The 26,855-nt window shown below is 39.7% G+C and overlaps 1 protein-coding gene across 5 annotated transcripts; it reads left to right on the top strand.

Annotated features, from left to right (window-relative positions):
- The first annotated feature begins 779 nt into the window (after positions 1-779).
- Positions 780-26,855, top strand: sfxn5a (sideroflexin 5a). Of its 5 annotated transcripts, XM_023152332.3 has the most exons (16): positions 1,159-1,323; positions 3,891-3,959; positions 4,997-5,074; positions 5,811-5,837; positions 6,590-6,637; positions 6,813-6,876; positions 13,046-13,100; positions 13,607-13,632; positions 13,800-13,853; positions 14,325-14,381; positions 14,502-14,567; positions 15,860-15,950; positions 19,538-19,653; positions 19,881-19,966; positions 23,841-23,958; positions 25,897-26,855. In XM_023152332.3, the coding sequence occupies exons 7-16, from the start codon at positions 13,082-13,084 to the stop codon at positions 25,972-25,974; spliced, it is 711 nt and encodes a 236-aa protein (XP_023008100.1). In that variant the 5' UTR covers positions 1,159-1,323; positions 3,891-3,959; positions 4,997-5,074; positions 5,811-5,837; positions 6,590-6,637; positions 6,813-6,876; positions 13,046-13,081; the 3' UTR covers positions 25,975-26,855. The 5 variants fall into 5 exon arrangements, with proteins under 5 accessions (XP_004554855.1, XP_023008100.1, XP_023008101.1 ...); XM_023152333.3 differs by lacking the exon at positions 6,590-6,637; XM_004554798.3 differs by lacking the exons at positions 1,159-1,323; positions 6,590-6,637; positions 6,813-6,876 and adding an exon at positions 780-1,013.

Genomic DNA, 26,855 nt, shown 5'->3' with positions numbered 1-26,855 from the left:
AAAACAGCAGAGTTCTAGATGTTCCTGACATTCAGGTAGTTCTTTAACTAGTTTGACTCTTTTAGATTGAGCATATTCTTCAAAGTAGTAACTGAATAAAATGTGATATATTAAAACAAGTGATCTTGCTATGTCATGTTGAACGCTGTCTTTTGGGAACCTTTCACCGACAGTGACTGGGCTCATATTATACACGATTTCACCCATTTGTCATGCCTTTATTAGTTCCACCTTCTTAAAACACTGAAAAGATGGAGCTGAAATCTTATTGGAGATTTCACAATACCTCTCGTAGCCTTTACACCAGAACACTGAAGTCATTAGTGTTCTTCACTATTAACAATAACATTTTTTTATATCCTTTTTTAATCTTTTCCTGCAGTTTTATTATCCTTTGTACATGCTCTCACACACCTCCAGGACTGATATTCTTCTGAATACTGCATAGTCACCAGCAATTTTAAGCATGCATAATTTCTAAAAACCACGTGTGTCATGACATCATATACTTTGAACTCAAATTTACAAACCAAACCCAACTCCTGCTGGGTTACCCTGTTGCACATTTGTATAATGCAAGCTGCTACTGTTTGCTCCTCAGAACCACCACTAGGGGGTATGTTATCCTCTATAAGCTCAAGCAACCTCGCACTCACCAAGAGCATTTCTCTTTTTAACCGTTGTACTCCAAACCCAGTGCAGGTCTTTCGACATTAACCTCCCGTTTTAAAAGAGGCGAAAACAATGCAAGCTCTTCTGGGAAATGTAGTTATCCTGTAAAGGGGTTAAAGCCACGTCCTGTCAGAGCGAAGCAGACCGGAAAAACTACATTTCCAACAGTGCAACTTGGCCAGCTGACTGTTTGACGGCAGTCCCACAGCTGTAAAAGTTAGTTGGAGGGTGAGAAAGAAATAAACATTTAATAATCTCAGAGAAGAAGAGGGCTGGCGGTGATTTGAAGCGGCATGTCTGAATATCCGCCCTTCCAGTATGGCAAGTCTCGTTTCGACCAGGTACTTGCAGTTTTTATCTGATCATAAACAGATACACTTGTAACAAAATATATTTTTTGGACATAATTTGCGTGGCAAACAGACCACACCCACTCACCGTGTCAGCGTGTTTATGCGTGTGTGTGGTTAGATGCGCTGTCCCGCAGGCGGATTCTTAAACCCATATCAGGACCATTATACCATATCATATCTTATTGCGCTTTTGAAATGAAAGTCATACCATAACTTTAGGTGAAGCCTTGTGACTTTTAAAGCTGTATCCGAAAGGCTTTAGGTGAAGTTGGGCATTGAACGCATCACAAGAGCAAAGGTAAACTTGTAAAAATCTGTAATATGCAGCTGGTCCATAAATGTTTGGACAGCGACGCAGCTTTTTGTAGTTTAGCCTCTGCACACCACCTCTTGACTTAAAATCAAGATGTGATTAAGGTCAAGGCTTCCAGCTTCTATTCAAGGGGTTTAAAAATAACTGTTCAGTGGTTGGTGTCAATCATTGTACAGGTGAAACCAAGATGAATTTGTACTACAGTGTGCAGGGAGGGAAAGTATGGAGAAGGAGATAAACATGCCTCATTATCTGTCAATCAGGGTGGAGGCAATGTTATGGCACGGTCATGTATGCTTGCCAGAGGAACCGGGTCACTAGTGTTTACTGATGACATGACTGCTGATAAAAGTAGCAGGATGAAATGTGAAGTATACAGGGATATACTCTGTGCTCCGATTCGGCACAAATGCTGCAAAACTGATCAGAAAGCGATTTACAGTGCAGAAAATCATCGAAAGCAGCGAGTCAGAGACACTGAATATTTTTCAATGATTCTAGACTTCAGAAAGTCACTGACTGCAAAGGATTTTCATCCAAGTATTAAAAACAGTCATTTTATTTCAAATTATGTTGATCCAACAAGCTTTTAGCTCCTGAAAAATATCTGTAATTGTTAAATAGTTCCTTGATTGCTTGATTTTAAATCCACTGTGGAGGCACACAGAGCTAAAACTGCAAAATACTGTGTTGTTGTTCAAATGCTTTTTGACCCTCACTGTATGTGCTAACAGAAAATATGCAGGTCAGCTGTTATCATACAGGTATCCCATGAGATATGCTTTTATTCCATCTTATGTTAGCCTTTTATATTTCAACCCTAGTGCCCTCAAAAGCGAATACACACAAGCCTGCACCTTCGAGGCTCTTTCAGAGAAATGTTTATTACTTTATCAGTTTGAACTGTACGACCTTCTTTTGGTGTCTGACTTCTTATATGCCTCATTTAGATAAATGAGACAAATGTCATAAACGGCTCTCTATATGGGGTATAGCGGTTCAGCACCACAAGCCACATGTAACAAAAACCATCGCCCAGGTGAATCAGTTAAGTTTTAACAGAAAATGAAGATTTATTGTGTAATACACTTTTTAGTCTGCTATAAATATACATTTACATCAATTTATGGTATTTTTGTACACAAATATATTGAGTCAGTAAAAATGAAAAAGAAGAACATAAGACATAAGATGTATACACTCACCAACCTCTTTATTAGGTACACCTGTCCAACTGCTGGTCAACACAAATATGTGATTAGCCCACATGCATTTTGCCATGTAGGCATGTTCTCTGCTCATAAACTAATTTTCTGAATGAGGACGAACGGTGATTTGAGTGCCAGGTGAGCTGGTCTGAGTATTTTAGAAAGTACTGGTTTGCTGGGAATTTTCTGTAGGGTTTACGACAATGTCCTGAAAAAGACCAAAGCTTAATCTCTTGTTCCAGAGGATGGTTATTTGTTTTGGTAGCTCTAATTTCTGTGCTTTCATAGTTTTTTAACCATCACTGAGGTGATTTGCATTTAACTCCAACTCTATTGGTCTAAGTTGGGGAGGTCTCCATCTGTACTCCGGTATAACAGTATGGCATGAACTGTGGAAAAATTGAATTTCCAGCATTCCCTATTTTGATCCTGTGAAATTATTACATGGAGATATTTTTTTGAATTTTCTTTTATTAAAACTGTTAAGTTTACTCCATTGAAAGTGGAATTTCAGACGAAGCTGAAATGTGGAAACCAACTCAAAAGGCTGCGTCTTCATAAATCAGGATCTGATACAACATAATGATAAGATTAAGCCCCTGTTACCCTTCCAGTAAAGCTGAGACAAGTCTGTTCCACTCGAGTATCGACTCAAACTGGTCAAACTGGAGTGGCACTGGTGGGTAATTGAATGTACCAGATTTAACAACTTTTCCCCTGTGCCATGTTTGTACAAACCATCCATATGTTCAGGAAGTCACGAGGCACAGCAGTGAGTCAGATACCAGATTTTCATCCAAATTAGCAGTTAGTGTAATTAAACTCCAGTTAGGGAGGGATAGGAGGCTTTCGAGGCTGCGTGGCACGTTGCTGATTCCCCTAAATTATTCCTTATGCTCGGTTATGAATAAATTCTCGAAAGGTATTTCTGGCACAGTCGTTATTAGAATGAATTGCAAAACGGTGTGAGTAGTTTTGGGTGTGCAAAAGATGCAGATAGGAAACAGTTTGTCTCTGGCATTAATGAGGAGGCTCCACCTGGCGTGTTTAAACAGCTGGCGAGCGGTAATATTGCTGTTTACTGGGCGACAGCTGGAATCTCCATGGCTCTCGATTCATAATCATGATTTGGCTGCATATAATTGATCAACAATTTATATGCAGACTGGGTGGAAAGTTGGACTTTCTGAACTTATACATTCCAGATCAGGATTTTTCCACTGATTATATATTTAAAGTTGCATCTGCAGTTTAATGTTTGGTCTTTAAATAAAAAAAAAAACAATATTGCTAACAATTGCTTTGTATATGAATGAATGAATGTGCATTTCGTTTGTCTCTCAGAACACGTTTTTTGGCCGGTTCAGGCACTTCTTGGACGTGATTGACCCCAGCACGCTCTTTGTGACAGAGGTAAACAAACCTTTGGATTTGTTACATGGATCACATGCGTGGGTTGCTTATTTACCAAGTTAGCCACAGTATCACAATATCTGCATACAAATGACATTAAACTCCATCAGATGATCTGTGATGGTGATCTTTAGAGAAGTCAGGTTTTATATAACCGCAGTGGTTTCCTAGCTGGGCTAAAACGGCAGCACAATAATCTTGTGGGATTCAACATTAGCCAAAATTTACTGAAGGAGGTGTTGAATTAAAGGAAGAAAACCTCAAAGGTATAATTAAAATGAAGGATTCTCAGCTACTGCCAGCAAATGTGCCACCTTTAGGTTACAGGATATTCTCTGTAAATGTTAGGCTGCTCTGCTCATTGCAACATTTCCACAGTTCTTGGTTGTGTTGTGGTAATTTTGCTCATGGAGCCATCACAGCTCTAGTGCTCTGAGTAATGAAGCTGTTAGTGGGTTCTTTGGTGACACTAATAGCTGCAGTACCTCCCGGGATGTGATGAGGTGTGGACATATGGGGCTGCTGGGAGGGGTGGAAAGTGCATATGCTTAGACACTCACCCACACCCACACTGATACACATGACACCTTGCTGGGCCAGGCATCGCCTCAACTTGCCCCTAATTCAGACAGTGGAACAGGGACAGCCCTGATTTGCCTTCGGTCGCACGCACACATGACCTCCTGTGCATACAGTAAAAAAAAAAGAAAAAAGTGCACGGCTAACACTGACACGCACAATTACAGAAACGTGAACACACATACACACACAGATGGCGAGCTCATTAGAACAAATTGGTCCTCATGACCTTGTATTTTCCTCCATATTAGACAATGATCACACCACAGTAAGCTCCTCATTACCTTTTAGGGAACTCATTTGTCACATGAAAATCATCACGGAGGTTTTAGTAAAACATAATTATCACACATTGAGGCCTATAGCAGGAGGGCAAATACACATCTAAGCTGACATAGAGGCGAGAGTGGCCAGACTTGGTTTCACATTTTATTGACTCTCATGTTCCGTCACATCAGAAACGGCTGCGGGAGTGCGTCGAGCTGCTTGACCATTTCAAGCAAGGAACTCTGCCTCTGGGAGTGACGAATGCTCAGGTAAATATGCGTCAGCTTGAGTTGAAAACTCACATCAACATCAGTTTGTGAGAATTCAGCATCTGAAACGCTGCAAACCTTTCTGAAAAGCCTCTTCTATGCAGTCTGACATGTGTCTCCTGCCCTTGAGTGGATTATCTGTGCACTGCAGGCACTAACCGGCCTTTGAGTGCTAAATCAAAAATAGCTGCTTTAATGTTTGTGCCAGGGAAATATTTATGGTATGAACGAAGTTTATATTGTTGCAACATTTTAATAATTAGTTTTTATTTACACCGTTGAAGCAACTTATTCGTTATTAGTTGTACAGTAATTTCTCTGTGAAGCAGACTCTGTGAATATACTTAACCTTCTATTTTATCTAAGGAGGTATTTACAGTCAATATTTTTAATTGTTTAAACGTTCAGATGAAATATTTAAATTTGAAATATCTGTTCTTTTCAAGTCTACTGCTTTTGCAATAGCTGATGTACTACAAACAATTTTAATTGTAAAAATAAACCAAATTTAGTCTTTTTAATTAATTTAATTTCAACAATATTATTAACCGTACAGTCCTGTTAATAATTGCAAAATATAATAATTGAAATTTCATCATTTTTTAATGTAATTTTTTATTTAATTTTCTTTTACATATTAAATTTGTAAACTATATTGTAGACAGACAAACTATCCCCCTTAAACACAGAAGCATTGAAAGACTTTCTACTTTTTCTTATTTATTTTACTTTACAGCTTTGGCAAGCCCAGAAAATAAAGCAGGTAAGATTTCTCTGTTTTTGCTTACTTTGTCTATTAAGAGAAGCAGATGAAATACGATCCATCTCTATATAATGTCATTATTGGGTCCAATCTAAGTGAAACACTCCAAAAAAAAGTAACGTCATTCGAAGCGGGTAAGGTTTGACTGGTGTTACGTGCTTATACCGCAAATATACCAAAGAGTGTACAAAAACAACATTAAAAAAGGCTTCCATGTTGAAGTAACTACATTAAAATTAGACACTGAAGCAGGCAAGCGGTTTTACCTCCAGTGTTAATTAGCTGGAAGTGCCAGCTCTGCAAGACGGCTGACAGTCGTTGAACTACAGGTGCAGCCGGTTAAAGTGGGAGAAAATTATTTAAAGTTTTAATATCTATTTACAAACTGCCAACGTCCAACACTGCCAGAGATTTATATGTTTGATATTTATGCCTCACCTAAATAAAACTTAATTAATGTAATGAATTGATGAATTATTTAATGAATGTATTTTTAAGTGCAATCTCAGCACTGTGAAATTAGTTTTGTACTTTGTTTGGCATTTCTTTAATTTAGATGCTGTTTAAATCTTATGACTTCCCACGTCCACCTTATTCATTTATAAAATGTGCATTTTCATTGGAAAATTAAAAATTAAAAGCTGTTACATCTCAGTTTTTGCTCATATTGAACTCGACACTAAAATGTGTATTTAAGGATCTAATCAAACACTCTAAATACAGATGAACCATAAGTATTCTCTCATCTTTAGAACTAATTTTCTAAACCACGGATGGGATGCAGTGGACTTTACGTTAAAGTATGTATCTTGTCGACATAAACTTGTCTTTGGGTCAGGTTTAATGTGTGTATAAAGGGTTGTTCAGACAAATCTTAAGTAAGTAACTCTTCTTTTATCATTATGGTTGCTATTGCTTCCATTTCATGTGTAGGATATGCAGTTCAGTCTACATAAACAATTTCACACTCTGCAGGAATGAAACCAAATCCGGCTCAAACTGGGCTCCATATGAACACTGAAGGCTGGCTTACGTCCAGGTTTGTTTTTGTATGAGAACATGAAACAGTTGGTGCTCTTGCAGGGTTTCAGGGTTGTCAACTGCCAAAACTCCCCAAAACCGACCTATCCTTCAGCATGGTGCTTGCCTTATTTATGTGCTTCTAAGGTTTATACTCTTTCTGAGTGTTAAAGACCTAGAACTCTTTGTGTAGTTTGTTAGATCATTATAGTTTAAACTAGTCTCCAGATTTTTCTTACTGCATCCCAAGTTCATTCAAGACTAAGAGGAAAATCTATATTCAGCCATGATAGTGGTATATCTATCACATGTACGTATGTGGTCTTTCACAAGTCGAAGCTTGGCTCCATGAGCCTGAGGAAGCAGTGTAATCGCTTTCGTTCTTTTCCAATCTGCAGATTTGATCAGTGTTAAGGCAGTGGGGGAAAGACACATCATCTGTCTTATCTACTTTGTAACAGTGGGAATAGCAAACTGACGGGATAATGTCTGGTGTAATTGCTTGAATATTTGTGTAGAATTGACAAAAAACACCCCACAATCCTTCTAAAATCATTTAAAAGTAAATGGGCTTTCTAAAGTGTTAAGGTTCAAAATATTGGGGATGGAAACAAGAGAAAAACCACAATAACAACACTGGTCCGGCCGGGTTGAGTCAAACGATGATTTTAATGATCACACGCGTGGGAGATGGACACTGATGCAGACAGCCTCAAAATCTCAAAATGGTGGAGCATTGCTCAAACTTTTATAGCCTCTGGTGCCTCCACCTTACCATACAAAGCCTAAACATTCACATGCTTTCTCTCACACAGCGCCTAAGCTACGACCTTGGCTCCCTGTTTATCTGCTCCTGCTGAAATGGGGCAGAAAACTCCAGCACACTCTGTTCTCTTCTACTCAGACAAATTAGATTTCTTATAACTCAGCAGTATAATGCATCATAAAACAATATCATTCATTCACAACAAGTCAGCAGTTTAATGTAATGCAAATCAGTTTAACTAATGCAATAGTTATCAGCTTCTTCTAATTCAGGAGAATAATGCAAACTAAAACTACATAATAATTCACAATCTTTAATTAGGGGTATAACATGGCATAAAATAATATTATAATCTAACAATTCCCCCTGATGAGGTCATTAGAATAATGACCTCACAAACACCCTTCAATTCAGTGTGGCCGGGTTCATCTCTTCTCACTCCTGAGGTCCTTTGTCCCCCTGAGGGGCGAACCATATGTGGGATGACCTCTGTGTTTGCGCAATTCAGATGCAAGAAAAACTATGATTCCAACAGTAGCAGGTCCAGATGACACTCTCTCCTTGTCTCCCACTGCTTTCAGCCTTTATTCTATTGCTGCAGCTACCAGTGTCGTCCAGTTGGGTGATCCTCTGCTCTTCATTCTTCAACCTTAGGGGTTAGACAACCCTTCAGTCGTGACACAGATCAGGGGATTATTCTGCCCCGATTTCAAACAACGATCTGTGTATTCTCCAGAAAAGGAACAGGAAGGTGTCCCCTTTTTGCCCAAAAGCCTCTCGAACTTCGTTGGTCTGGTGTTCCCGGATTTCCGCCAACCCCTTCATGGTTATTGTTGTGTTTATGGGATCCATCCTTTTGTGGTGACTAGCTGGAGCCCAAACGCCATGACCCTTGGACCCAGTTGATGTCTCGGCAGTCACTGTGTCTGTCTCTGCTACGGAGGATCCTCGCATCTCTGTGACCTCGTCTGGTGTCTGTTCCTTTCTCTGTAAGAGACAGAAAACCAAAACACCTCTCTTCCTACCCCTAATAATATAATGTTGTTATCTACTGACCTTCTAGTGATTCAAAATTGGTCTAAAACATTCAGAATGTCCCAGGGACTTATTCTAATCATATCTTATGTGTGTGTAAGCGTGTTTGCATTTAGCCCTCTGCACTCAAGGCGTTTCCTACACTTTATCAGTCCGGACAGTCACGCCGAACGAAGCTTCTGACCTTCAAAAGGCCGAGTGCCAACTCGTTATAAGCACATTTGCAAGGTGTGTCTGAAAATTATTGAAACCCCTCTTTTTAACAAAAGACAAAGAAATTAACAAATCTTCTAAGCGCTATTCAGTTCATTTCAATGAGTAATGATTAAACATGAAAGTGATAGTTTATGCTTTTTCACTGATTCTCTAAAAGGTCCGTCTTCTCGGACCGCTATTAGCTTAAGCTTTACCATTCCTAAATTATTAAAGACACAAATGAAGTTATAAAATGTTCAAATAATCCTGGTTTGATGTTAAAGCTCAACTTTCCCCCCTTTTTTGACACATTCCAATGTGTCAAATCAACGGAGCTAGAACATTCAAAAAAAAAGTTAGGCAGCTACAAAGTTTCCCAGACTCTTAAGGTGATCCGCGTGTAACGTTCTGACTCAGGTATTTAATATTTTAATAAATGTCGTTTAATTAACTGCCACTATTTAAACTAACCTTAAAGACATAATTGAAGAAAAGATCACAAAGAATAACATGATATCAATGTTATGTAAGCGCGTGTGGCCTTCTATGCTCGAAGCCTTTCCCCTCAATAGATCAGTCAGACATTCGCGCTGACTGTAGCTTTTAACCCTTATTAACTTGAGCACAACTCTACAATGAGCAACAAGTTGCAATATGTATGAAAATGATCATGGTTACACCTGCAATGAAAAATTATATCATTATCCTAACACCTGTAAATAGAAGATTCATCAGAGGTTATAACAATCACAGGAACACAGATGTTAGTATAAGGTCAAAAGCTTCAATAAATGATCATCGATGCAATGCTTGTTGCATGATTCTCATACAATAATAATGCTGACATTGAAATAACAGTAAAACACCCCCTTTTCTCCCCTTACTGACCACAGCAGGGGGATCTTAGTTTTAAATCAGCCATGAATCCAGCTCACCTGATTCATCAGTGAGCTCCACCATCACTGGCGTCTGACAGGGTGGTGCTGCATACTCTTCCTTTAATGTCACTATTTTCAACCTGTTAATTAGAGTGTTTAAACCTGAAGTTGACTACGTCCACAACAAGTCAATACAGCTGTAAATGTGGCCAATTATCAATCTATTACCAATCAATAACAACAGATAACTTCTATTTTATGCATGCTTTTAATCAACCACTCACCCAGAGGATCTCCAATCCCAGGAAGTTCCTTCTCCTCCTTTAATGAGTCTGTCCTCCTTCCATGCCCTGCTAACTGGTCCATCCAGAGCCATATGATCTCAAATATATATACAACAAGCCAAACCACACCTTGGTCACACCAACCCCTTTCCACCCCCAAGATGTCCAGTGCCATCCTAGTATGGACTGTCAAATGTGGCTTTAACGCTGACTGTCCTGACAATCCATTTTATAACGTTCCTGGTCACATTTGCCAATCTCTGCATCAGGGTTTTAAACGTTTCGCCATTTTCATTAGGTTTTATTTTTTATTTAGTTTCGACTCCAGATTTTCAATTTTTTGCCAGTTGTAATTAGTTTTTACCAATTCTTTGCTAGTTTAGTTTAGTTTTTATTTTCTGAAAATCCTTAGTTTCAATTTAGTTTTATTTGTGTTTTGCAAAAGTTAAGTGTAACAAAATCTCAGTTCCATCATATCAATCATGCTCTTCTGGTTATCCTTGGGTATTGAGACTATTAACTCTTGCCGCACCGAGTGTTCCTAATTTTGGTTGAAGTGAATTGATAACCTTTTGAAGGCGATTGTTTCACACCTTTATTTAGATGTCCCAGTCCTGTTATCTCGGGATGCATCACGCTGCCTTATCTGGGGTTAGCTATTTTCTTGGGATGCGAGTTAAGTGGGTGAGCTCTAAAAAGAGGGGGAGTGTGCTCCCCCTGATGAGGTCTTCTAGGTAAGCTAGGTTAACCTTCTTGTGTGAGCTTTTCAAGTGCACTTTAAGGTTTGTGGGATTTTTTGTTTTATAAATGTCCCTCAAGACCCCCTGATGACCCAGTAATTCATTTTTTGCGCACTGTAGTACACATTTAGTTTTTGCTTGTAGCTCTCATACTCTACTTGCCACTCCTCTAAGTCCTGATGTTTCTTAGAGAGGACAACAGTACCTTTAAAATTATATCACATGTGTGGGGGTGTGGCCTTGCCAATTGTTTTTCCCACCTTTTCAAAATGGCTGGCGTGCCCACAAGCACATTTTATGGAAGAAAGAAAGGTAAGCTTGATATTTACATTTAAAATGTTTTGTTAAACTCAGATTCTTATTTTATTCAAAAAATAAACATCTAGTAAATAATTTCAGGGGTCTTTAAGAATTAGGCTCATTTACTTTCACAGGGAACATGACTAATTTATTAATGTGTGCTCTACACATTGGGACTTTATATTTATATTTATTTCACTTTTTCCTAATACACAACTTTTGACAAAGGCGGAGAGAATTCTTAACAGAATTATTAAGGGAGATTCAAACATAGATTTTTCAAAATATGAGAGGGTCAGGACCCACTAAAAGCCACACAAAGATTATCGAGATGCAGTGGCAGATGTAATAGAGAAAGACACAGGGCCACCTGAAATCTGTCGTCCTATCTGGTGCAAAACCAACATGTAGTAGAATCTGGAATTTTGATTTGATTGCATTAGTTAAACTGATTTGCATTACATTAAACTGCTGACTTGTTGTGAATGAATGATATTGTTTTATGATGCATTATACTGCTGAGTTATAAGAAATCTAATTTGTCTGAGTAGAAGAGAACAGAGTGTGCTGGAATTTTCTGCCCCATTTCAGCAGGAGCAGATAAACAGGGAGCCAAGGTCGTAGCTTAGGCGCTGTGTGAGAGAAAGCATGTGAATGTTTAGGCTTTGTATGATAAGGTGGAGGCACCAGAGGCTATAAAAGTTTGAGCAATGCTCCACCATTTTGAGATTTTGAGGCTGTCTGCATCAGTGTCCATCTCCCACGTGTGTGATCATTAAATCATCGTTTGACTCAACCCGACCGGACCAGTGTTGTTATTGTGGTTTTTCTCTTGTCTCCATCCCCAATATTTTTGAACCATAACATTTGTCTAGAAATACCTGCCATAATTCCTTTTGGCTGCTTCTGTCTCTTTATGTCATCCAAGATTCACTCAGTGACACTGGAATCGTGGCTCTATGGTGGCCTTATCTAATGTTGCCGGTCCTTCCTGTGGTTCTTTATCACTTTGACCGTCTGGTTAAGTTGTTGTAATGTTGTAGAACGAATCTGAAACTGATCAAATGCTTTCTTGTGTGGTAGATGAGAAGGTAAACCTTGAAAATGCCTCGTACCTTAGTCTAGCTGAAAAGACTGCTGTTAAAATTTGCTCCCTGTTTCGGGGGAGTTAATTAAGCCATTCGATGTGGTTGCAACCAGTTCGTACATTCAGCTGACAGTGTGTGCAGGCAGTCTGCAGGATAAATTTCATTCACTAGACATCCCTTAACTGTCCATGAAAACTGCCTGGTTCAACTTTACTTTGTGTTTTAATATAAATTAGAAGATGATAGCATGCTAACATGCTAAAAACGATAGCTCTCGCTACCCAAACCATAACAGAAATTAGATTTGTTGTAAATATTGCGTTAAGTGTTAGGGTTGGGTTTCTACGGCACCCCACAATTGGTAATGACACTGGTGTTTCATACTTTTATGCATCAGCATATTGTTATTCCAAGTATTTTACATTAGCATTAGCATCTTTAGCTTCTTAAAGGGAGCTTTTTCTGTGGTGAATACTTTTGGCTTGCTTTAAAGCGTTATACTGTATCCGACAACTCAGTCACTATTTTTCTTTTACTTGTGAAGATAACAACTTTTGTTGAATTTTGTTAAATTACTGCAAACATGTCAAACTGTTATATTTGTCAAAGGAGTAAGGTTATTTTTCAAAAGCTCCCCAAGTGCAATGCATTGTTCCTGAAATATGATTAAATGAGTGATGTAAATAAATAAGTCGATTAGCAATAACTGGTTAATCTATTGATTTGAAACCATTTTCTCAGTGGTTTTTATATATTCAAGTTAATATTAAATACCCTGAGCAGTAACTTTCTTTTAGTTATTTTCACAGCAGTGCTCTCTTTATAAGTCATATGAACTGACTTAACCCAAATCATTCGGTGCTCATTACTGTCTGATTGTTATCATTATGCACTTATTACAGGCCATCATCCACCCCGACACAGGGGAGAAGATCCTCATGCCTTTTCGGATGTCAGGTAGCGTATCTAAGAGTGGAAACTTTGGAGTGGAGGGGAATCTCGGGGCTTTTAAGTGGTCCAATACGGAGGCGTCTTCACCTTAGAGACTGTCATGGTTCAACAGGGCTCTTCAGGTTGTCTCAGGCCTGGAAAAGGTCACGCTCAGCTGGGCGCTGATTAAAACCTCTCTGCTGTGCTGACAGAGATCTACTTGGGGTTTGTGAAGAAGCAAATGCTAGCACTTTGGTTCAGTTTGAAAGCACCCTTTTTGTAGGATGACCGTAGTGGAAGTGAGAACAAAGAAAAGAAGGAAAGGACAGAAGCAATTAACATGTAATTACCAACATACCACATGAATGTCAGACCAATAGGAACTGGCCTCGTGATCCAAAGTTAGAAAGAAGAGAACAGTGTTTTTTGAAGGGCTTGGACATTTCTGCACAAAAGAATAGATTTATAGTAAATCTGAGAAAAAGGGTAGAGGCGAAATTGTAAGAGTGGTAATACTGATCATCTTTTACCAGGTTTTATCCCGTTTGGCACACCAGTGGTAAGAGTGGTTTTCATAAACTCTGTTTTTCCAAAGCACACACTCATACAATACCAATGCTACAAATAATGATAATTTATTGATTTTCCTTTATGAAATCTTTCTTTCTTTCTTTCTTTCTTTCTTTCTTTCTTTCTTTCTTTCTTTCTTTCTTTCTTTGTTTGCAGGTTGTTGGCCTCCTTCTCCCTAATCAAACACTTGCATCTACCGTCTTCTGGCAGGTATTTCTTCGAAATTCATCTCTGGCGTAGTTTGGTTTTCTAAATTACTTCACTTTGTAAACATGGCGCACATGCTGTAGGTAGTGCCTCAAGAAAAACAACGAATGAGCAAGTGTTGACTATGATGTGATTTTGTTTTGATAAAACTAAGAATGATCAGTTGTAAAGCTGCGGGATTAATGGAAAATGCTTTAAAAAAGCAGAAACAATAATGAATAGAATAAATTAAGAATTAATTATAAGAAATCCGGGTGGTGTGAGACAGAGGCTGCCACTGTTTAAATAACGGAGTCTCTTCTGTCACTGATTCTGCTCGTATGCTTGATAGAGCCAGTGGCTGAGCCTGTAGGTTAAGATGCTTCTTTTAGCTGATTTTAAATGCACAGGAGAATCACCTTAAATGAAACTTATTATTATCGCAGTTTATTACATCTTACTATACTTTTCACTTTCCTCTCCTTTGTACGGCAGTGGTTGAACCAAAGTCACAATGCCTGTGTTAACTACAGCAACCGCAATGCCTCCAAGGTACTGTACCTGCATGGCATCCCAGCTGGCCCATTACTACACACATTACAAATGCCTTTTTCTGTTGCTCAGCTAAAGTGCTTTTATAATGTTGTCTCCTCTTGTTTTCTGCCACTTTAGCCAGCTCCAGCTTCCAAGTTCCTGCTGGGATACCTTGGGGCGGTTACCAGTGCAGTGTCCATTGCTGTAAGTCCCAGCAAATCTTGTGTTGACTGATAAAGGAAAAACCAAAAAAGTAAAGCCTTCAACCTTGGCATGAGTGTTGATGTTGCATAGTTTTTCTACCAAAACAGTGCAACTTCCCTGCTGGCAACAAATGTTTGGAACACCACAAACCCAACAACCAGCTGATCCAAGTAATGTAAATGAGAAATCCATGATTTGTTGTGGACTAAAGACTCATTAACAACTATTTGCGGGATCTGTGTATGTGCTGTGTCTGAAAAAAATCTCTGATTATATCGGCCATTATAAAGGACTTTGAAAATCACCAAATAGTAGTATTAGTCTCATTCGACATCTAAGGATCCATCAGGTTAACTGATAATTCACTGAAACTAGGAACAATGTATAGAAGCAGGTCTTTGTAATCCTTTCATTACCCACAGATGGGGAAAAAAATGTTCAATAAGCCTTCTTTTTTTTTTGCAGATTATTTATTAATTTGTCTGTTACATACACTAAACGAAGGGTTCCTGTAACCACCTTGATAACAGAAGAAAATATTGGTAATCTGGGCTTCTGTGCAGTTTCAGCATGTGGTCTTTCACCGCATTACTTCTTCAGTTAAACACCAAATATCCAAAATGGCAAAATTTCAAATAAGGTGGATATCAACATAACTATAAAAAAAGCAGACTTCATAATATCCCAATCACTTAAACGTCTCTTCTTACCTCTATGTCACCACAGAATAAAATGTCATAGGGGCGTAATACCCGTTCACACACCTGCCTGACACAACCCTTAGTGTGGACAAGGAGCTCCAACCAAGCCAATTACTGGTCCTGCTGGGTGTTCATCCGGCTGATGCCCTCAGGCTTGACAATGGCAGCAAGCACAGAAAGAAATTGCGGGGTGTCTGGAGTTTGGTACGACATCCCTGGAGGGGGGCAGGCACGCTCCAATTAAACGTCCGCTCTGGTGACGACCCCCCGCAGGGCTAGAGGGAGCTGGAGGATGAAGTGGCGTGGTGGTGTGTTATTTGAGCGAATATAGCCTTTTGAATGCACCAATCTGAAATGTTAAAACACTGCAAAGTTACGTTCATCAAATGTTTAAACACATTGCCCATAATTTTAGTCCACTTTCTCCCAGTGATCCTTTTTCTGATGCTTGTATGTTTAAGCCTGGTGGTGGCTGTTCTCGTGCTCTGCTCATCCCCTTTGAAAGAAAGAGCTCTGAATTCCAAATTTTCTGTGCTGGCTTTTCACACACACAGTGTCTGATCATATCATCTGTGTCTGGTTTATCTTCAGGTTGGGTTAAACGTTTTAATCCAGAGAGCGAGCCGCTTCAGCCCAACCACCAGGCTTTTGGTGCAGAGGTTCATCCCCTTCCCAGCAGTGGGTAAGTTAAATAAAAATGTAAAAAGTCAGGTGAGCTTCTCGTGGGACAGAGAAGGGTTAAGCCCTGGATGGACATTTAAAGTAAATGTCATAGCTTAGATATTTTTTAGTAATAGTAATAAAACAATTGGGGGTTTTATAGAAACAAATGAAACGCCTTTGGCTAACAGCTCTGCAATAATTGCTATTAAAAGGTATATTTAAAAAAACGCACACACAAGCTGATTGTTTTCTTTTCCTTGCTCTTGATATATTATACCTTTTTATTTAAGCTGTTTTCTGATCACAATAATTCCCTGTATGAAAGCTAAATAGAGCGATTTTTGTCTCACGCCGCTCCCCTCCGCCCGCTCTCCTCTCTGCAGGCTTACCGTCGCGTTGACAGCCGGCTTTGTGTGTGCAGCCACAAAGCTGATTTTCATGCCACTCTCCCGCAAACACAATCACACCCAGGGGTATAGACCCATGTCCCAGAATGCCCCGGGCTGCTGGCTCATAATTAAATTGTTTGCTTGCCCCCCCCCTTTCCTTACCATGGCGGTTCTTCTAATTAAATCAACAGGTTTCTACAGCGCAGCCTTTGCCTGGTAATTGGCTGCTTGTTAGAACTCTGCTGCCGCAAACAAATTGGATAATTACCCTTAAAGTGGCGTCTATGTCAAGGCCTCATTTACCTGATTTCTGTTTGTTCATTGTTGTTCCTGTTGTTGTTTTGCTAGGCCAATATAAGAGGTAATTAAAATGGCTAATTGAAGCGAACGAAAGCAAAGGGCCGTTTGAATTTTCGCCCATTTGATTTTGTTTGCTTACTTAAGGCTAGATTTATTTGTAATAACCTAATCAAGCGGCGGCCTGTCATTCAATTAGATTATGAAGACCTTAACTGGAGGGAAAGCCACGCTGGCAGAAATTTAGGGGGTTAATTATTTGTTGTCTTATTTGTCATTATTTGTGATATTTAGAAAGTAATTATGTACAAAAAATTCTTGGATGTATTTCTGTGAGTGTACCACCAGTTATGAGATGATGATTAAAATGTACACAAATGTAATTATTTTAAATAATTACAAATGACAGGCAGATATTTCAACATTAAGCTGTGCAGATTTTGCATTTTATCAATTTAATTTAGTAATTACTTTGATGCTTTTATTTATGTGTTTAAGAGTTTCTATTTAACTGTAGTGTTTGTTCCTGTTTGTTCCTCGCCACAACCCTGTCTGTCCCTTTTTATTATTAACTGGTCTGGGTAAAAAAATCCCTTATAGGTAAAAAGAGTTATTTGCTCAGTCAATTGAATTCCCCTCACAAAGCGACCTGGCAGCCCTGCGGCCTTTAGTAGAGATAACTCTGAACGCTGTTGTCTTAAATTAAAAAGGCTCGGGGCAGCACCACTAAACTCTCTAAAATGAGTTTGTCTTATTCCTATTAGAGTCAAGAAGAAAGGTTAATCTATATTAACATACATTTGTGTTCATTTTAGTTTTCGTGAATAATCAGAGGGAAGCAACGCCGCTGTTTGTCAACCTGCCAGCCTCTCTGTGATCTGACTGTTGTGTGTGTCAGAGTCTCGCAGAGGCACGGCTTCAGTTTTCTGAACGCTGACACGATGACATGGCAATAATGTTCTTCATTTGAGGAGTGAGAAGAGTAAACAGGAGTTCAGTGTCTTCCACAGGGACACTCAGCGGTGGTAATTGGCAGTTTGGAGTTTTCATAACAATGTCAGTTCAGCCTGTTAGCTTCTTTTACAAGAGATGATTTTCCTTACAGGAGGGAACAAGGGCAAAAGCGATTTCTTAAGCTGTGGTGTTTTCTGACCTAATTGCATATCCTGATGTGTTAAAATGGACTGTAGATCAATGATAGGCTGCTCATCTAACATTATTGTGTAACCAAAAATGTGCAAATAACATGCAGTTGTAGATATTTAATGTAAATATGCAAACAGAAATTATTTATCTGTATTATAGGTCTAGTGCCAATCCTTGAGTTAATGTAGTTAATAGGTTATTTCATTTGAAAGAATAGTCTTGTGCAAGTCTTGAGCCATGCTTCATTTCTTTATATCTTTTAAAATGAATTATCTTGAGTAATAGGTGATTACCAGAGAGTCAACAGCTTGGCCTATTGCAGCGTGGCGTGCAGTGTGACTTCAAAAAATTTGAGGAAACTGTGACAGGCCTAAAAAATGTCTACAGCTGATTAACAGTATCTGAAAATTATATCCTTAAGAAATAGGAAAAAATCCAGCAAAGGGTTCACACGGGACCTGAGTGATACAGCCAACGCGTCAGCTGATCCATGTGTCAGTGAAAGAAGGGTGGCTGTCATTGTTCTTATGGAAAGTAAACAAGGAGAACAGGCTGAAGTATGACAAACTGAACAAGAACTGGACTGAAAGTTGGTGGCAACAGGCTTTATGGAGTGATGAAAGCAATTTTTAAGTCTGATTCAAGTCATTGTCAGTGTGGACGGAGGAGATTGAGAGAAAAGTACAACAGTGAGTGTCTGTAGCCATCTGTGAAGCACGGCGGAGGCTCTGCCAAGCTTTGGGGCTACAGTCAGTGGGGAGAGTGCCTAAGAGAGTTCAGCCTGTGTTGGAGAATAAATGAGGTCACACCAAATACTGACTTTTAAATGTCATTAGAATTGTACAAACTCTGTTTTTGCCTAATATACTGTATTTCTGTGTATATTTGCACGTTTGCATGTACACACTGCAGTTATTTCCTATTTTTCTAGCAAAAAGGAAACAAATAAGTGATGACTCGAGCCTTATATGATATAATTTTAAAGAAACATTATGTACGGGTATTACAAGTTTCTTTTTTTAATCAATCTGTGTGTTAAAGTATTATTATTTCTTGTTGGCAGCTGAGTGTCCTTGCAGTTTTACTGCCTTGCTGCCAGTTCTATAGTTAGTTTTATGCTGATTCTTACATTACAACATTTTGGACAAATGATGATTTTTCACTTCATGATAAAAAGTTAAAGGCTCATCAAAGTTATTGTAGCGCATCAGGGTCTGTAGTAAATTTAATGTCAGTCCAGATTTTTAAATATATTTCACAAGAAAACAAAAGGTCACGCTCGTAGAAATCCAAGAGGAAAAGTCAGCGCCACAGGTTAGTCACTCTGAATTTCATCAAAGTGGTGGACCCAGCCATGTGACCCATTGACTGATATTACCATCCTTAGAGCCAAGATGCTTCATTATTTTTGAGCAAATATTTAATAATCACAGGACACTGATGTGGAGTTTACATCTTGAAAAAGAATATGTGCAACTTCTGAATCCATCCATGCAGTTCAGAACAAACAAAGTTTAGTCCTTCATCCTTATAGGACTTATAAAAGGAAATCAAACCTCCCTTTTCCAGTGGGCGTCTTCATAGAAAACCTGTTTATCAGTTAGTAGACTGATTACTTTTAAGGCTGTCAAAACGGTGCTTTAAAAAAAAAACCTTTTCTATCTCTGTCCATAACATCACGATTTCCTCATTCCAAATATGACTGTATGTTACATTCCTAGTGGCAGTGGCACGTTTCCCTTTGATCTTAAAAAACTTTCTTCTGTCTTCACAGCGAGTGCAAATGTCTGCAACGTGGTGCTCATGAGACACTCTGAGCTATCAGAGGGCATCAGCGTGCTCGATAACAACGGCAACGTGGTGGGAACATCAAGAGTAGCTGCCAGGCATGTATGTCCTCAGCTCTGAAAATTAAATGGATCATGTTATTGGTATTGCTGTTTAGCAACATATGCACTACAATGCTTTTAAATAGCAAACAATTTAAAGTTTAAGTGTTTTGCTTTCACACGTCAGTATTCGTGCATTTAAACACTTAAATGATTGCATTGTTTCCCAGATTCAAAGCAAATTTATTTGTATTTTTTAATATTCCTGGTTTATGTTTTTTTATGCAGGCTCTCTTGGAGACGGCCCTGACCAGAGTAGTCATGCCCATGCCAATCCTGGTGCTTCCTCCCCTGATCATGTCTGCACTGGAAAAGTAAGAAACACTTCTCAACTTAGTTTAGCCATTGTGTGTTTCCACCTGTTCAGCTGCTGTTTAACACAAGACACCCTGCAGAAGTTCAAATCCAGCATCAGAATTGTTAAGAGAAGTGATTCTTGATGATGCAGAGGCCACTCCGAGTATTTCAGAAACAGCTGATCTGCTGCCATTTCAGTGCCAAACAATTCCTGCTACAGCTTTCGGATGGAAGGATCCCACCTGCCTTATATAAATGTTTCAGGCTGGTGGTGGTGTAATGGTATTTGGGGTGTTTTCTTGGCAGACTTGTTTAAAAGCCACAGCCTACACAGCAGTATTGCTGATGACCTTCCCATTCCCAGGATCCAGGAGGATAACCCAAAGCTCAAATCATCTCAGACTGGCTTCTTGAATATGAATGGGATATTTGCATTTCGGACATGCAGCTGCCTAATCTGCAGCACCTGTGTGATGCTGTCATGTCAATATGTCTGGAATGTTTCCAGCGTCTTGTTGAATCTCTGCCATGAAGAATTAAGACCATTCTGAAGGCAAAACGGGAACCAACCCGATACTAGCACCGATTGGTGCACCTAATAAAGCTATCCTGTGAATGTATCGGACGACTGAAGGCAGAAAGATGTTGATGCCGTTTAGATGTTTGGATTTTCTGATTCCTTATCGTCTGTCTTAAAGTGTGCTGTTGAGATCCATCGCTTTTATATCCACAACAACAGGATAACAGTAGAAGAACCACACTGTTCCTGATCAAATAAAGAATTCCCTGCAATGTCTTTCAAATGAAAATATAATCTTGACTTTCAATGGAGACTGATCTCTTCCTTTCACTGGAAAGTTGACTCCTCTGGCTTTTTATGCTATTAATTGTAGATTGCGTCTGTTGGAACTGCTGATGTTGACCTCTGTTGTCTGTACGAGTAGTGAGGTTGTGCTCTGCACTTTAAATGCATTCCTTAATATGATTTCATTTTGATATGAATAGTTTTATTTAGGAAAAGAAGAACAAACAGCCAGTGTTTGCAGCAGGAAAATAACTAATTTAATTAAGTCTTAATGGAGAGAATCACTGTCTTTATCAAACTCCATAAACTATTTTTTAAAGAGGCTGATTATGCTGTTATGGCGGTAATGAAGGAGGTGAAAGTTTCATGAGTTAGAATAATTCAAGGATCCAGCTGTCTTCTAATTAAATTACCACAAATTAATTATAAAGCCGTCCAATTTTTGTTCAAGAAAAGAATATTTGCGATTCTCTCGTTATCTACTCGGCTGTTGTTTAATACTGATTCGATACTGCACATCAGCTCTACTGGTTCAGCGTTGTGTGCGATGACGGTAACGGTGCTTTAATGGCAAAGGGTGTTTATGCAGATGCCCGTTGATCGATGGCGCGACTGTGCCTGTGGTGCAGCGAGGAATGCAGCCGTCTCTGCAGATCCTTGACAGCACTTGTCTAGACCTCTCAGAGTGGGCGGGCTCAGTCGGTGGGGCCGACTGCCCAGGTGTGTTTGGGATTCCTGGCAGCTGAATGACTGAACCGTGAGCGAGAGAGAAAGCAGCGGTGGGGTGAGCGTAGATCTCCGAGGGTTGGCTGCAGCGCTGCTCAGCCGTCCTCCACATCAGCTCGCCTTCACTGGCTCTCAATGGAGCGAGAACAAGGGGATGGAGACACGTCCCCGGGCGGCCCCTCAGTGATGGATTACACTGCTGAGAACAGATACACGGGGAGTGACTGCAGGTTCTGGCCTTCATGTGCTTCAGTAGCTGTGAGGGGGTGCAGTGAATTCTGGACTTTCATCTGTTTATTTATTTAAGTCCCAGACTACATTAATCTGCAATGGGAATTTCCATTTGCTGTAAGATACCCAGGTTACCTGATTCAGAGTCAGGTTTACTGCTTCAGCATTTAAATTCTAAGTCAGGTGTTATTTATAACAATTTAATAATATAAATGATAGTATATTTCCTGCAGTAGCAGTAGCGAGACTGTTTAGATAAACACAATGGTCAAAACTGGCCATGTTAAGGCTCTTTCATATTGAAATATGACACCAAAGATATATTGCTAAAAATAGACATGCTCACCATTATTTTTTCCTTTTTTTGTAACATTTGTGAAAAGTCTGTATTACACAACCCCTCTTGACACATGTTTGCACGCTTCTTTCTGCTCTAACTGGCCAACATGTCAAAATAAATCAAATGATGGCTCGGCAGAAGCGAACGAGTGAATAAAAACGAACCGTTTCGCTGTCAGGAATTCATTTTTAATAAATGGGAACACATTTGGGCACATTTTGGGCAAACTCTAGGACACTTGTATAATAAAAATAAACAATATAAATATGATATCCTAGATTTAGTAATTTAGAAATTGTTTCTGTTAGTCCACATTAAAGGGGAAAAACAGTTGTAGTTGATTATGTGTTAATTTCTGATGCTTTTATTTGCTGTTTCATTTCACAGTAATGCACTTTAGTGAGAAGTAGAACGACTAACAATATTAAATTTGATTATGATGCTGCTTTTTATTTTTTTCCTCCATCATCATCTAGTGCTGTGTTTCGCCACAGGTCAGCAGGGGATAGTCTAACAGCCAGTTTGATCATGGTAACAGGGAGACACAGGTCCATGTAAACAGTTCAACCTGGGTAAGACCTTGACCAAAATATGGCCACTAGCCAGGTTGTAGTCAGATCCCGTGAATGCAGTATTACATTAAATGATATCACTGATTTTGGTTGGTTTCAGGTTTTTCACCTGACCAAAAAGGGGTTTTAAATTTTGCACATGAGCCCGAATCCAAGTTCCTGTCACGTCTCACATACCTTGCAACTTTTCTCCCGTTGACTTTTTTTGTTAAAAATGCAGTTTTCCACGTGTGTGTGTGTGTGTGTGTGTGTGTGTGTGTGTGTGTGTGTGTGTGTGTGTGTGTGTATGCGCGTGCGCGTGTGTGCACGGAGCCTAATTAAACCATGGCAGCCATATGTGTTAATGAGCTCTCTCATTAGGCAGTAGCTCTCCTCGTTAGGGGGAGAGGCGTCGCTAGCGGTGGAGAGACAGAGCGGCTCTTTCTCAAGCTCCTGCTGAGCTTCGCTGTCCCGCTCAATGTAGAGGGGGATTATCCTAGTGGAGGGTTAGCGAGGAGAGAGAGGAGAAACATATTTCATTCGTTTGATTTATTAAATGCCCTTAAAAAAATTAACATGCATTTGTTTTCTTTAGCTCATGGGAATACACTTTTGAAACCTTTTGCAAAATGTTAGCAAAGGATCATGCGGTTCAGTTTTAACTGCATAAATGGTGATTAAAGGCTTGTTTAAGCTAAACATGTGTAACGACGGAGTGGACAGCTGATAGTGTGTGTGAAATCAAAATGTTTTGATCTGCTCACCTGCTGATCCACGTGAGTTTTATCAGGTCCTGACAAATGACTTTCTTGCCGGGGTTTATTTAGCTTAACTGCACTGAATTAACTTCGGTGATGAATGGTGTGGAAAAGTAGCCTGCCTAGTGCTGCATAGGTCTTGTGCTGACTGGCACCTGAACAGAGTTGGAGACTCCGTCAATGTCTTGGGTGTTTGTCATGTTCCTTTCTTAAGCACATTTTGCTGGGACCCTGGCCAGAACCTAAAGTTTTCAACAGAAGATTATAAATATAATAAGATGATCCAGCTTTTATTCACCTTTATTTTAAAATGTGTAGCTGGTTGGTCCCTAAACACTCATAGCATATGTGTGTTTGTTGACTATATATGCAGCCCAGGCTATGTTGCACTGTGTTGTGTGTGAGAACCTGTTGCTTTTGCCCATGGTCTGGGTGTATGGCTGACAACTGACTTGTTTCTTCTTCTCTGTTTCCCGTCAGGCTCCCTCTCCTGCAGAGACAAAAGAGGCTCGTCCTGCCTGTCCACAGTCTCGTGTGTCTCGCTGCCTTCAGCCTGGCTCTGCCGCTTGCCATCAGTTTGTTTCCACAGATGTCGCAGGTACTTCATGCCCAATTCTTTTTCTCTTAAGGAGCATGCAGTTGGAGACATAATTATTTGATCCCCTGCTAAATTTGTAAGTTTGAAGTGAAGTGAACAGGCTAATCTTTATGGTCGTTTTATTTTAATTGAGAGAGACGAACTATCAACCAGAGTCACTTGCTTGTTGCCTTGGGGGTATGTTTTGAGGTCTGATGGAAGATCCATCCATGACCCAATTTAATTTTAGTGTTCTGGCCGAGAGAAGGAGGTTCTCAGGCAAGATATCACGGTACTGAGGAAGCCGTCTTCTAAACTACGCAGAAAAATAGCCCCAAAGCATAAGATAAGATGAGATAGAACTTTATTAATCCCTCGGGTGGGTTCCTCTGGGAAATTCGATCGATAATTCGATAATGTTTCCACCTTGACTGTGGGGATGATGTTCTTTGGGTCATACTCTGCATTTCTCTTCCTCCAAAGATTTTTGGAACTGTGTTATCAATGGTGTTCTTGGTGACCGTGGTCCCAACTGCCTTCAGATCATTAACAACCTCCTCCGGTGTAGTTTTGTGCTGATCCACCACCGTTCTCATCATCATCCTCATCCTATGAGCCAAGATCTTGCATGGAGCTCCAAACCGAGACTCACTGATGGTCATTTTATATTTCTTCCTTTGATTTTCTCTCTCTGCATTAAAATGAAAATACCATAAAAAAAGACAGTTCATTTATTTTGAAGTGAGCATACTTACAAGTTCATCAGGAGATCAAATAATCATTTCCCCCGCTGTAATTTTTCAACATTGAATAAAACAGAACAGACTTAAGCAGGGCTTTATATTGGGTCTTCTAAAATTGCAGATATGCTGGATGTGTGTTCGAGCATATGTGTCTAAATTATGAATGTTTGAGTCTCTGCGGTGGCACAGTTTTTGTTCTCCTGCCTAATGCTCGGTTGCTCATGCTCAGTCCTGAGATTTTGTTCATTGCAAACACAGAGCTGCAAATGTAAAGCCTCAGGTTGAATGATGATGTCGGTGACCAGCGTCTCCTGACCTCTCCAGTATTTCCCATTGAGCTGTGCAGCAGCGCTGTCCTAATGAGGCGCCGCCCTCTGAGACTCAACCTGCTCTGTTATGATCTGCCCAGAGCCACCATTGCCTTTATTCACCGCCACTGATGCCATCCAGACTAGCGGGCTGAGATCTAACTTTAGCCTTATTGCCTCAGTATGTATCATTCTACTCATTAAACGGCAATGGCACAATTATGTTTTTCCACTCCATCTCCCTCTCTCTTTGTCTCCTCTCTGCCAAATGACTTGCTGACACAAGCCAACCAGCTCTGGCTTTAAAATGTTTAGGATTTAATTACCACTTGAAATAGCTCAGACAGCCATATGGCAAAAAACTTCAGACATATGTGCCGCCAACAGTCCTGTGAAAAGCTGCCTCCAGTTCCACAGAGGGGCCTGTTTTTTTTTCTTCTCACAAGTCCTTTTTGCACTTTCACAAGGATAGCAGATGAAAAAAAAAAAAGGGAAAAAAAAAAAGATCTCCCCAAAAAGCAACATGAATGCCCCACTCTCTTGGACCCCCCGCCTACTCAATTTATCCCACTTCCCCATTTCACACCTACCAAGATGTCTGATTAGGATTCTGCCTCCAACTCCAACAGCCATCTGTCTCTGGTTCAAATATTAGGTGATGCAAACCTCAAATTAGACTTTAATCTGGCAAATTGGCTCTTTTTGCACATTAGCAGTAAATACAGAACATTTAAAGCCTTTGAGAATTACAGTCAGTTTCCAGTCTCTATGCAGCGGTTCGTGTCGGTGATATACGGTTGCATATACAGCACGCACATACTGCATCGAAGCTGTTATATCTGACGATTTGTGCGAAATATTTCCATTTGCACTACTGACCTTTTCTGTCCTGCTTTGGTTTCCCACAGATCAGTGTAGATCAGCTGGAGCCAGAGATCGCCATGGCAACCGACTGTAAGATTGTGACATACAATAAAGGACTTTGAGTGATCGCTACCAAAACTGAAATGTGAAGAAAGGACGCGCAGCCCGTCGTGGCTCGAGCCGCCCCGACGCTGCCAGGGAATTAATTGTGTCAAATTTGGCTGCTGCTGCAGTGGCTTTAGCACACGTTTGGACAACAACAGCTGATACGAAGAATCAGCAGCAACAGTGATAAGAAAATATGTATCACAACACGAGGAGACAAAGCCAAACAAGTGCATTTTGAGGGTAACAGCCCAGTTAGGTTGATTAATTAGGTTAACAAAACCCATAAGCTTGCTTGGTTCCTTGAGGCTTTTTCCACAACGAGCAGACCGCTAACCATAGATCAAAGATGGGCAAATTAAAATGTCTGGACAAATAAATGTGTAAACTGTGAATGAAATGAAGATACAAATGCTTCCCGCTTTTTTTTTTTGTTTTTGACCCTTCAATATGAGTCAGTACCTTCCTGTGACCCAAGGCGATGTATGTCTATAACCTGGAAGTATTTCAATCAACGTGGAAATAAGAAAGCAGCCAAGATCAATCTTTTTGAATCTGAATGATTATTTTTGCTCTCTTGGGGTGCTGTGACTCACGTTCGCAACTACTGATTTATGTATTTTTAAAGTAGCTTTGCTGTGAATTGCGTTTCTCTGGTGTCTGCACAACAAATATATACACAGCCTGATTGTGTTTAAGTTTCCTTGGATCTCAATGAGCCAAGTGTTCCCTGTGACCACTATCAGCTTTAAATTCCTCCAGTGAAAGAGTGACTCAGTTTCTGACCACAATGGCAAATAATAAAAAAGTTGCAGTTTTGGTTCAGAGTGAAAACCAGAACATTATAATTAAGCAAATATTGCAAAAGCATAAATAAATACACAATTGTGACATTTTA

This window comes from Maylandia zebra, linkage group LG19 (genome assembly GCF_041146795.1).
Source record: "Maylandia zebra isolate NMK-2024a linkage group LG19, Mzebra_GT3a, whole genome shotgun sequence".
NCBI classification, from domain to species: domain Eukaryota; kingdom Metazoa; phylum Chordata; class Actinopteri; order Cichliformes; family Cichlidae; genus Maylandia; species Maylandia zebra.
Note: the sequence above shows the minus strand (reverse complement) of the source record. Positions and strands in the feature narration are given on the sequence as shown.

Bases quoted from the DNA above. Each gene is read 5' to 3' on its own strand.
- sfxn5a (XM_004554798.3), top strand. From the start codon at position 966: ATGTCTGAATATCCGCCCTTCCAGTATGGCAAGTCTCGTTTCGACCAG. The intron at 13,854-14,324 runs GTATTTCTTCGA...TTTGTACGGCAG, and splicing joins CATCTACCGTCTTCTGGCAG to TGGTTGAACCAAAGTCACAA. The intron at 14,382-14,501 runs GTACTGTACCTG...CTGCCACTTTAG, and splicing joins GCAACCGCAATGCCTCCAAG to CCAGCTCCAGCTTCCAAGTT.